We start from the raw sequence: 12,739 nt of genomic DNA on the forward strand, positions 1-12,739 counted from the left end.
TTGCCAAAGTAATTCAACCTAGCCTTGAAATAAGATAATATCGGGACCACTGATGAAACTTGTCTCAACTTCTCTCACATTCATAAATCATACCTCCCTGGATGATGCCGTGAACAAAAGACACCGAAAAAGAGAGCTTCAGTAGGATTCAATGAATGAGTATTGCAAAACTTTTTCTAATTGCTCGAAAAAAGAACCAATTAAAGACTAAAATAGCATTATGCTGTGCTTCGCCATTTCTTAGACTAACTTCAAAACAAATTTGAGCAGATGACATTAGGCAATCCATATAAATCACAAAAAACAAACCTAATAGCCAGAAGAAATAATAGAGTAGAAGTAATCACTACTATATGCAGAGGAGCATGAATTAAAACACTTTTAGGTTGTGATATCCATTTTCAAGAATAGACAAATTAAACCTAAATGGCCAATACTGGTATGTAAACCACTGCATGAAGAGAAGGCAGTCAAGATTTTACTTGAGCTACGAGTTGGAATAACCACCAGCAGCCTAACACAATCCCCTGGCTTGGCCACATTAGTTAAAGCCCACTTCAAAGCAGTTATTGAAATTTCTTTAGACAAATTCTCAGCAACAACAACGACACTCTTCTCCACATCCAATTCTCTGCTTCTAAAATCACTAATCTTTTGCCTCAAACTCATCTCCACTCAGTAGAAGAAAACCCAAACCTATAAATTATAATGCAATAGTACGAATGAACACCGTAAATATTAACATGCCTGAGAGTGCCATAGTGTACGTGAAGAAATATTACATACAGGAACAAGCATACAATAGTTTGAACTGATTTGTACAAAGTCCAACACAAATGCAAGCACTTATCAAAATAAGAGATTAAATCATCCATTTCATCCACGAGTACAGATAAGTAAGTAATGGTTGCATACCAAGCCTAGAACCATTGCTCCCAAAAAAGAAAATACAACATTCCACTCAACCAACATAACCCATGGGTAAGTTACGGCTAATCACCAAGTCAAAAACCACTGTTCCAAAACATACTTACGACTGCAATCGTTACTCGCTACGCAACAACTTCTTAACCAAGCAAATCCTCCCACGTTCGCCAAGTCTTTTGAATAGGGCCAAGTCGTTATGGTTGTTGAATAACAACTTAGCTACAGCAACTTGTTCATCTTCTGAAAGGTCAGGAAGACCTTGCAATGCCTCCAAAACCGTATCTTGAATAGCAGAGAGTTTGTCGTCGACGGAAAATTCCTTGATCAATTGTGACATCGTGTCTTTCATTATGTGAGCGAGGTTGTTGATTGCTTCGACTATGGACTCATCATGCTCACTAATGTGCTTCCTTTTTTTACTTTTAGAAGACGTACCTGCATTTGTTTTAGATGTTGGCGTATGCGTCTCAGATATTGAATCATCAACACCATTGAACGGGATATATGTACGATTCTCGCCAAGGAAATCTCCGTGTGGAACTTCTTCACCGAGATTAAGAACTTGTTGTAAAGCAGTCTCAAAAGTCTTCGATTGCTCTCCAGTAGCTCTATCATTTCCGAAGATTTCAGCCCAATCATTGAAATGCGTCCACTGCTTATGCCGCATTGCTCTCATAGTTGGGTCATGCTGCCTCAACCAAAAAGGGAATGAGTAGTCGGTACAATTGTTTAAGTCAGTTAAGTAATGGACAACACATACCTTCACAATTGATTCCCAAGTCTCGTCTGTAGCATCGATCGTGTTATCAGTGTCATTCCAACCGACTCCACTCTTCGATAACAATGTCACCAAACTACTATATGTTTTTTTCCACACATGTATTTTTGAATTTATATGAGGATTCCCACGTATATTTGTTCCTGTTAATGTCGTATGCATTGCATTCTCCAACAAAGTTAAGTAACCTGCTTTGAAACCATTCTCACTTTTCCAACCCTTGGTCGTAATGTCTTTCAGTGACTGAATTAGCACATCTTCTTCACGGCCACTCCAACTTCGCCGTGTCTTGTCTGGTTTGTTGCACCTCGCAGTGCCGCTACCAGAAGTTGCTACACTGTCCATTATTACACGAAAGCTGCGTCTAGTAATTCTGTCACGATATAAACATTACGTAAGTACAATTAGCAATAGTAGTCAATGCAATAATTTCGAATGTTAATAATTGAAGAACAAACTACGACATTAAAGTCAGGAAAATGCTCGACATTCAATAAGCTGGTGGAAATAGAGTTTTGCAAACAATACAGCTCACTATGAAAAGAAGTATAACGACACATTTAGTTACAATATGTATAGATGTGCCACTCCATAAGATTACAATAAAAAGGCATTAGTGGTAGGTGTTCCACATGGACATTGCACACTGATCTCGCCAATTAACACATTCGTTCGATGACTCCAAACTGCTAATGTACTCATTATGTGTATCATGAATTGGACTGCCAACTTTTTCATCGTATTCCTCTAAAGGATAGTCCGGCATTTGATTACGGATGAAATTATGTAATAGAATGCAAGCCAGAATTATTTGGTTTTGAACATGCAAGGGGTAGAATGAAGGACTTCGAAGGATAGCCCATCTCTTTTTCAACAAACCAAACGCTCTTTCAATAATGTTTCTTGCTTGCGAATGCCTCCAATTAAATAACTCCTTGTGATCTTGTGGTGCTGATGCACGATTGCCCCAAGCATCCCTATGATATCTTACTCGTCTGTACGGAGTCAAGAAACCATCCACATTAGCGTATCCATTGTCACAAAGGTAATAACAACCTGCAGAATGAGTTAGTGTCAATTAAGTAGTGTCTCACGAGGAGCAATTAATGGTGAATTGAAAAAGATATCGCGTATGTAAACAATACAGACATGTAGACAAGAAGCTTATTTATAAATAACCTCTTGGAACCTTGAATGCATCATCCCGAGTTAATGCATCTCGTAAAACTCTGGCATCGGCGGCCGATCCTTCCCAACCAGTTAGAGCGTAAATAAAGTTCATATTTCGATCACAAACCCCCAAAACGTTAACTGCAATAGTTCCTTTTCTGGTTCTATATTTTGCTTTGTCTCTGGCACGAACGTGTACGCCGATATGAGTTCCATCCAATGCACCTAGACAACCCTTTAAAAATTATGAGAAGAGGTCAGTAGTGTTAACGACGAATTAATTTAATTCAAACACATTTGGTCCACAGTGTAACAACAAAACAACTTATGAACAAAATAATACCTCAAACCATTTCCAAGGCTCGCTGTCACATGTCTCATCCACAGGGGTAGGCTTCACAAGAAGTAACGTATACAATTTCAACAACGCACGCATAACTTCATGAAAATGTGCGCTGACTGTCTGCCCACTACGCATGTAATCGTGACTGGTTACCCGATTTTTCTTATGGTGTGCCAATACAGACAAAAACATTGCAACCTTTTCTTGGACGCGGACATACCGAGAATCTGTTAGTCCTCCTATGTGCATTAGAAGATAGCACAACCTTCCAAATGCATTTCGATTCATTCTCAAGTTCAGCAGACATTGAACATCACCCGCATCAATAATCATATTCAAATGGCAAAATTGAGCATTGATTCTTTGTGTCATGTTGTACGTAACAGGTGTATTACGAGTAGCACGATGTCGACGGGCAACCATTCTCGGACGTCGTCGGATTAGAAGATACAACAGCACCACATTTGTAAACAATATTTGTTGTACCATTACAAGCAGTAGAAGTTTTCTACGTTTCATGTCCATCTTGCGACAACACTCAACCAACGACAAGACATTCAAATTTAGATTGACAAAAGCAAAATGTGAAGAGATTAATATTAAAATTCCAGTTACTCTAGAGAAATCGTCTTGGACAACTATGCACTTCGACGAGTATGAGGAAACATATGCACTTGAAAACTATTCACCAGAACATAATTATGCAGTAAAAATTTTTTTTTAAAGTTCACGGAAAACGCCATCGGGAAGTAAGAAATAATGACGAACAAAACTGTAGAGGGGTTATTGCTCTGTTGCCGTCGTCCTCCTCGTGCGTTCAACAAATTAATAACCTATGTTCAGATGAAACTTATTTCTCCGATTTTAGACTGGAATGTTGGATTGGACTCAAAAGTCACTGAAGGAGTTCAATAATTACAGCAGAAGTTGAAGAAAAGATGAGCTCCCAACATTTTGTTTGACAATTTTTTTTTAAAGATATCACACTTGCAACAGATGAAAAAAATTCACGGACAGGTGAAGATAGTATCCTTCACCACAAAAATTACCTGGTAATGTTAAGCAATTCAGATACAGTCTGCGACGTGGAGGTGGACTTCAATGGTCATTCGGTCGTAAACCTCATCCGAAGACGACGGCTGCCAGTTTCTTACAAGAAAGCGGATGTGTCTGAGAAGGGAACTTGCGTAGAAGTAGGGCGAAGGGTATTTGTGGGAAAAAAAAGGTTATCAAGCTTACTGTAGAGATGAGGACAGACAATACCTGGGTGAAATGGGGATTCATTTCTTGGTTTTTCACGCTTGCACAATAGCTTTTCCCGGGCCCATGGTTATTATTGGTTGACTTAAAATGGTACCAAACACTTGATTATAAGTGTTATCCTACCCCAATCCCAACTACCAAAAGAGGCATATAACCCAAATCTGTAAATATTCTACATTTCCTTCGAGCCTAAATAACCGAAAATTCCAATCATTTAAACCGTTCAATTCTCACTTACTACTAAATAAGTTCTCAAATTTCTTAAAATTATATAATTAATTCTTACTTTCCTCGAATATCATCCAATTTTTACCTAAATCTCGAAAGTTCCACAATTACCCATTAGTCCTCAGTATTCCCAATTTCATTTTATAGATTTCCCGTATCATAAGGTTCAATAGTCTTAAATGTATTAAACCCAAAATTAATTCCCATAACACGTCTTACATTTCTATAAATACTTAAAATCCCAAGTGTTCCTCAAAAGTTCGCATTTAATCCTTAAAATTTTTAAAATTGCAATCTGACCCTTTCAGTTCTCCAAATTTATATTTTGGCCCTACAACGCTTCGAAATTTGCATCATTGTCCCCATAAAATTTTCCATCTTTACCTCATTAAACTTTTAGATTATCGAACTCGAAATTTAATCCCAAAATTTGGTAAATTCGAAAATAGTCCCTTAGAATTTTATTTTTGAACTTAGGTCATCAAATCATTGGTTATTATAATTAGGTCCTTCAAATTTTCAATTCCTGCAATTCAATCCTTAAATCCAACTATGTAGAGCATGCATCCGAAATAATTTCTACAATTTTATACTTCCCAAGAATCGTCGTAATCTTCGAATCATTAATCCTTACATGGAATCCTCAAAAATTTAATTCAACTAGCAACCATGAACCATCATTAATTTCTAACAAATTCTACAAGTCCCGAAAACATTCATAATTTTTAACTTTAACTTATGGCCCATAAGTAGAACATCAGTACTACTAAACCAAAAATTAATATAGTCAAATAATTTACGACCTCTCCTAATGCCCAATAGAAAAATTCTTATTTATGTCCGGTGGGGTGGATGTGCATTTCACTCCTACCTCTGATGCTCACCGTCCTCATGACGGCGCTCATCATCCCTTGCGCGCTAAACAAGGCGTCTAGGAGGCATATTGTTCCATACATAACCCATACGTAACCAACATGCATAATTCCATAATTTATTTAAATTTAAATACTGAACAATAAAAATCTGGACGTAAAATATTTCATGAAAACATGTTAAATAATTCATGCTTTAAATAAAATGTGTAAATGTAAAACTTACAGACCGAAGATGTGACTTCATGAGCTTCTCGTGGTCAATAGTAGTACAACCCTTTACAGAACCATTGCTCTGATACCAGCTATAACGGCCCGAAAATTCGTGTTTGAATATTTGCGGAAAAATTAAAATTTTCTTTATAAAATAAGTAAAATGCCTCATTCATAAAATAGACTGTTAAATAAAGTTTAAATGTTAAAAATAGCAGCGGAAGAAATTATCTGTTTGCAAAAGAACAATTTAAGAATAATCCAACGACGGGTAAACTGTTTGAGCATAAAAATGGTAAATGCTAAAAATGAGATCCTCGGGTTCCACTACTGCTGACCCAAGCTAGCTCACTGGTCCCCGCCCTCGGCCCCGACATCATCAGCACCTACAACAATCAAGTCTAGTGAGCCTAAAGACTCAACATGCATATATCGTAAATAACATGTAAATATAGTAAAAATTTCATGGGAGTAAAAATATCATGTCATGAGGCACAATGTGAAAATAACATATCATGAGCAATTAAAATACGTCCATAACTGAACTGAAAGTCATAGTGAAAATGTTTGCTCCTTGGAGCCCTGTATTGAAATAGCCTGTAATAAATTTTTTGTTGAGATTATGGTCTACGCAAGTGGCCCCTGCACTGAAACTGACCGGTAACTGGCGACCGGATAATAAAATGCTCCCATGACCGGTAACTGGCGACTGGGTAAAATAATAAACGTCTGATCAGACTATGGCACAGTATACTGGATGGTACAAACTGAACTGACCGGTAACTGGCGACCGGACCAGTAACTGGCGACCGGATTTAGCAATAATCCCATGATAGTGAAATGGCCACAAGCAATATCGCATAATCTCAAAAATGAACATTTTATATTTTTATGCACGTAATATAATTAAATGGCACAATTAAATATCCTGTAATAATTTACTGCTTGGATTGGATCGCTCCCAGGCTCGCTGCAACCTAAATATGCCATGAAAAATATGCAATAGCTCATACTTGACCAAACTATGCAATTAAATCCAAAAACTAAGACAAGTGCGCCTAATGACTTCGTATTTAATCATGACTCCGAACCAACACAAACCATCATGCAGTCATGATTAAAATACGCCTAAGATGATGAAATAATGCTCCTACAATAGTGAGGGTCGAAATCTAGGTGAATGGAGGCCAAAACATGAAACGCTCTTTTGAGAGTCAATTTGGCACATCACACCGTAAATTCTCGTACGACCTCAAAAATGATCCGAATCACGAACGGTCAAAAAAATGACATTCCCAACTCAATGTGGCACTGTCCAGTCCAAGGACATAGGCTAAAAGCCAACCGAGAACTCGAACGAGCCACTGAACTGCAGCAGGAAGTTGCTGTCCACAAAATACAGCAGCATGCTTGCGTTTCTTTACATCGTTTTCGAGACTACCGGCCATTGGGGCTTGAACCACCGACCAGAAACCCTTACCAACATCCTAAGGAATGATTTGAACCATGGCTAAGGGCCCTAGGCTAGCCACAATTCGCATCACACTAACAAACAACCGAACGTTCCAACCGAGAACAAATTCTGCACGTAGGATGCATTGCTTTTGTTTTGCAGTCATGAATCATTCCAATTGCCATTTGATTGACCATGACACGATCTAGACATCTATGGGCATGGTGTAAACCATGGCTAAGGTCCATAGGCCAACCAAGATTAACACCATTCCCTAAAAATCGAAACAACACAAGCTGTAAAAAGAAGAGGGCCGAAGGGTGCAGGGGCTGTTCTTGAGTTTTATTTAAAAACCGATTCACCATGGACCAAGCCACCAAAAGGGTGACTTAATCACGTCTTAGACATGCTCGGGAAGTGATCTAACCATGGCTATAGGCCTTGGGCAGCCAAGATCAGATTCATTTCCCTTTGACAGAAAAACACAATTTTCGAAACTCAAATGGATCAAGAGGGAAGTTGCTGTCATCTTCTCGACTTCCAGCATGCATGGGGTTAAATATATGGACCATCATGGTCCTAATGCGTCCTATTACATGTCTATATGTCGCCTTGGGAGCCTGGAATCGAACCAATACCTGAAACCCACAAAACAAATGAAACCGTGAAGCTTGAATTGGAAGGGCCGAAAATCTGTTGCATGTATTTTCAATATTCTTGATGTGTTTCAGTTTTGTCATGGAAATAATGATCATGTAATGTAAAAATTTGATAATAGGACTTGATTGAAGAGTCAAGGAAGAATATATGTGTGAGGCCCGGGGCCGAAGAGGGCGGGGGTGATCGCCGGTGCCATCAGTTGCACGGACAATGAGCGGCTCCTGGCAGGCTTCTAGGTGGAGGGAACATGAATGAACTGACCCACACAGGAATGAGAGGGATTCCGAGACTGTTCAATGTAATGGACTGTACAGTTGAAGAGGGCTTAAAAGATTTGATTTGTACTACTCATATCACGAAGGTGCATCTTCTTTTCGGTAGCTCATCACATAAGAACTCCAAAGTTAAGCGTGCTTGACTTGGGGCAATTTTGGGATGGGTGACCTCCTGGGAAGTTTCTCAGGGTGCGTGTGAGTGAGGACATAAGCACGCTGGAATGACTCGTCTTGGTACAGTGAGGACAGTCGTCAAATCTGGGACGTTACAAGTGGTATCAGAGCCAACCTCTCTTAGTACGGTGTGGTTCGGGGACGAACCAAGCAGAAGGTGGTGGGCATGTGAGGCCCGGGGCCGAAGAGGGCGGGGGTTGATCGCCGGTGCCATCAGTTGCACGGACAATGAGCGGCTCCTGGCAGGCTTCTAGGTGGAGGGAACATGAATGAACCGACCCACACAGGAATGAGAGGGATTCCGAGACTGTTCAATGTAATGGACTATACAGTTGAAGAGGGCTTAAAAGATTTGATTTGTACTACTCATATCACAAAGGTGCATCTTCTTTTCGGTAGCTCATCACATAAGAACTCCAAAGTTAAGCGTGCTTGACTTGGGACAATTTTGGGATGGGTGACCTCCTGGGAAGTTTCTCAGGGTGCGTGTGAGTGAGGACATAAGCACGCTGGAAAGACTCGTCTTGGTACAGTGAGGACAGTCGTCAAATCTGGGCCGTTACAAGTGGTATCAGAGCCAACCTCTCTTAGTACGGTGTGGTTCGGGGACGAACCAAGCAGAAGGTGGTGGGCATGTGAGGCCCGGGGCCGAAGAGGGCGGGGGTTGATCGCCGGTGCCATCAGTTGCACGGACAATGAGCGGCTCCTGGCAGGCTTCTAGGTGGAGGGAACATGAATGAACTGACCCACACAGGAATGAGAGGGATTCCGAGACTGTTCAATGTAATGGACTGTACAGTTGAAGAGGGCTTAAAATATTTGATTTGTACTACTCATATCATGAAGTTGCATCTTCTTTTCGGTAGCTCATCACATAAGAACTCCAAAGTTAAGCGTGCTTGACTTGGGGCAATTTTGGGATGGGTGACCTCCTGGGAAGTTTCTCAGGGTGCGTGTGAGTGAAGTTTCTCAGGGTGCGTGTGAGTGAAGTTTCTCAGGGTGCGTGTGAGTGAGGACATAAGCACGCTGGAAAGACTCGTCTTGGTACAGTGAGGACAGTCGTCAAATCTGGGGCGTTATAATATGCATGCCTGGTTTTGTTTGAAAGAAAAACGAAAGAATGAGACGATCCGACGCGGAGGAGGTGGAGCGCTTTCTTATCTTGCTTCTTCTCTCGATTATTTTTCTTCATGAGCTATCGGTTTTCCTCACTCAACCCACGAAAATGCTCTGAAATCCTCTCAATAATTTGGTGATGGGGGAGGGGAAATGGTTAGGAGGGTGAGGGAGATCCAATAATAAAGGGATACCAAGGGTATGACCAAGTCTCCTCTTTTTAAATTTTGAATTTGGTTTGCTATCAAATCTTCTTGGGGGGAAAAGAGGTGACCGATTTTTTTACATGCTAGATGTAGGTTGATTATGATCTAATATTAATTTATTAAGGGTGATTAATAAATAAAAAGATTATCAAGTTAAGTGGTGGCAAAGAAAGGGGAGTTGGCATAGACTTGTTGTCTCACTAAGGGGGTGGCCGAAATTTTACTTATAAATGGAGGGGAAATATTGTCTAGTTAATAAATTCTTAAACCTTAAGAGCCTTACCTATCCTTTAAATAATTTAGTGAATTAACACATCAATTAAGGAACCTAAATGAACTTATTTCCTACTCACCTCAAGTAACTTAAATAATTCCTTAAACCTCCTTTTTAACTTAAATCAACTTATTAGCTAGCTAAAATAAACTCTGGGAATGATTTCTTAATTTTACATCCTTTCTCAAAACTCCAACTCCAGTCCAGCCTCATTGAATTAACTGAAAAGATAAAAATTAAAATACTGAATAAAATAATTAACTTAAGGAAAAGCATTTAAATACTCATGCAATAAAATCAATTTACTTTAAATTGCTAGAATTATACATGGCTTATACGCAGTCCAATTTACGGGTTCTACATGTCCATTTAAATATTTCTGTCAAACAAAACAAAAACCAGAATCTGCACTTAGTATATCAAGAGTAGGATCTGATATCACTTGTAAGGGTTATTTCTTGATAGGTGTGAGTGTATATAACAATAGTAGTATAAGATTGTAATTTGTGTTTTATCAGAATTAAGTGTTGTGCTGAATGTTACAACATTTCAGACAACCTTCAGCGGAATATTAAAGTTTGTAACACAAATTGACTTTAAATAAGTATGATGTTCAAGATTAAATTTGCACAAGTATTTATACTTGTGCGGTGCCTCAGGACAAAAATTAATCACTATAAACCAATGAATTTACACGAAAACAAAACCAATAGTAATTACTACTAAAATCAATTTTCTCACCACGTTGAAAAAATAAACACTTTCTAAAAACAAATAACCAGAATAAAACTTATTCAAGAAAGCAAAAACGTGATGCCAAAAACTGGACCAGCAAAAACGAATCTTCAGCCAACTCCTTCACCGATGTTGTCTGCAGATGGCTCAAACAATCAAGGCAACACGCGACATCAGCACTTCTTCGATCAGCAGCGACGTTGTGAATTATTTTTCTCTGAAACGTTTGAGTGGTGCAAAGTGTGTGAATGATCAATCTAAGATCCCTTCACGTAAATCACCTCCACGAAAAACTATTTCAAGAATAACTTTTCCACGAAAAACTCATTCCACCTACTACACAAGGAAAGTAAGAGTTTAGTAAGGAACAAACTCTTTTTAAACAAAGATATCATATCACAAAAATCTTAGCATAAATATCTTATTAATTTCCACAATATCTAATAAGACAACCATATTTAAAATCAATAAGAAAATAAATTTAAAGAATGTATTATTTCCAAGAATAAATTATATCATGAAATTCAAGATTATTTTTCCTTTCAGATGATAAGTCGGAACAAACCAGATGGTAAAACGTACAAGCAGAGTCAAAGAGAGAAAATAGAATCAATAGAGTCAAGGAATAGAAATAAAGATCCTAACCTTCCTGAGTGCATGCATGTGCAATTTACGCACATTCAATCGAGTTTTGAATTTCAACACAAAAGAATATAGTGGTATGTTTGTATTGATGGATTTGAAATGATTGATTTCAAATTCATTGACATGTTTGGATGTAAGGATGTACTAAATTCATATGAATTTCGAATCATATATATATAGTAATCGTGGTGAATTCACACAGTCATAAATATCATTTGAAATTTGTTTTTGTAAATCAAATCTCTCTCTGAAATCAAATCATTCACCACAAATGCTACCCAAGTTCTAAGCTAATAGTAGATAGTATAAATTTTGAGATAAGGACTTTTAAAGAAGTCAATTTTCATTGTTGTAATATTTATATTTTGTTGAATCATAAGAAATATTGTGTCGAACGCACGATTTTATTTAAATATATGATCAATTAGGGAAGTTTGAGCCCTGATATTGATAGGTTAAACGTATTTTTTCACCAAAAAAATCGAAATTACGTCATCTGTGATTATGGTTGGAAGAGAAAATCAAAGTCATGCATTCAATAATCACAATTAAGATGTAATATAAGCTCTATTTTGATTACTTTCCTGATTTAGTTCATTTTGCAAAAGAAAATTATTGTGGTATGATTCTTATATACTCGATCGCTAAGTTGAAAACTTATCGTTTGTACTAAAATGTATCAGGCATCGCATTGTCCGATTACGTTTGGGGGAGGGGAGCACATGAAGCAAGGATCACAAATTATTATTATCACATTACAAAAAAACGCTGATTTAGCGATAGTTTTCAAAACACTTTCATTAATTTAGCACGACGGTATTTCAAATTAAATCCTTAATTTTAAAAATTGTCGTTAAATTGAATATGTCTACGTCGCTAACTTAAAACAGTAGGAAAAAGTCGTGGTAAAATTAGGGTGAAATCGACAGTATGATCGTGTTTTTATGGGGACCTAAATCTTTGAATCTATATGCTCGGTTGAAATCCAAAGGCATTTCCATCTTTCATAAAGTAATATTGGGGTTGGGCCTATTTACAAAGATCAACCAGAGATTGGCTAAAGGAAAGTCGCACTAGAATTCGATTAACCAATCAGCCCGTGGAGAAAGCCCGTGAAAAATGTCACGGGCAAGACAAAGCCACGAAACTAGTAAGAATTTTATGAAAATTCATCTCATTTTCTATAATACTTTTTTAATCTGATAATAGATTTTTTTTTCAATATCTAATATTATATAAAAATATATAGGTATATTAAATAAAAAAGTGTATCATGATATTAAAGTTAGTTTGTACATGGGCTTGTGCTTTAATACTGTAGTGTCTATATGAAAAACTAAATTTATTTTTTGTACAAAAAATAAATTAAAATTTAATTGAAAACTTTTATTTATTGCTTGTAAATAG

General features: G+C 37.7%; 2 protein-coding genes across 2 annotated transcripts; both read right to left on the reverse strand.

Annotated features, from left to right (window-relative positions):
* Positions 1-1,045: 1,045 nt before the first annotated feature.
* On the reverse strand, positions 1,046-2,060 carry LOC140811180 (uncharacterized). Its single transcript, XM_073169049.1, has 2 exons — positions 1,688-2,060; positions 1,046-1,615 (listed from the first exon to the last, which is right to left on the reverse strand). The coding sequence occupies exons 1-2, from the start codon at positions 2,048-2,050 to the stop codon at positions 1,046-1,048; spliced, it is 933 nt and encodes a 310-aa protein (XP_073025150.1). The 5' UTR covers positions 2,051-2,060.
* Positions 2,061-2,257: 197 nt separating this feature from the next.
* On the reverse strand, positions 2,258-4,362 carry LOC140812726 (uncharacterized). Its single transcript, XM_073171077.1, has 4 exons — positions 4,268-4,362; positions 3,219-3,755; positions 2,885-3,110; positions 2,258-2,761 (listed from the first exon to the last, which is right to left on the reverse strand). Exons 2-4 carry the CDS (start codon positions 3,741-3,743, stop codon positions 2,319-2,321), a joined length of 1,194 nt encoding a protein of 397 aa, XP_073027178.1. The 5' UTR covers positions 3,744-3,755; positions 4,268-4,362; the 3' UTR covers positions 2,258-2,318.
* Between the last annotated feature and the right edge of the window lie 8,377 nt (positions 4,363-12,739).

Source organism: Primulina eburnea, chromosome 14 (assembly GCF_022965805.1).
Source record: "Primulina eburnea isolate SZY01 chromosome 14, ASM2296580v1, whole genome shotgun sequence".
Classification (NCBI taxonomy): Eukaryota; Viridiplantae; Streptophyta; class Magnoliopsida; order Lamiales; family Gesneriaceae; genus Primulina; species Primulina eburnea.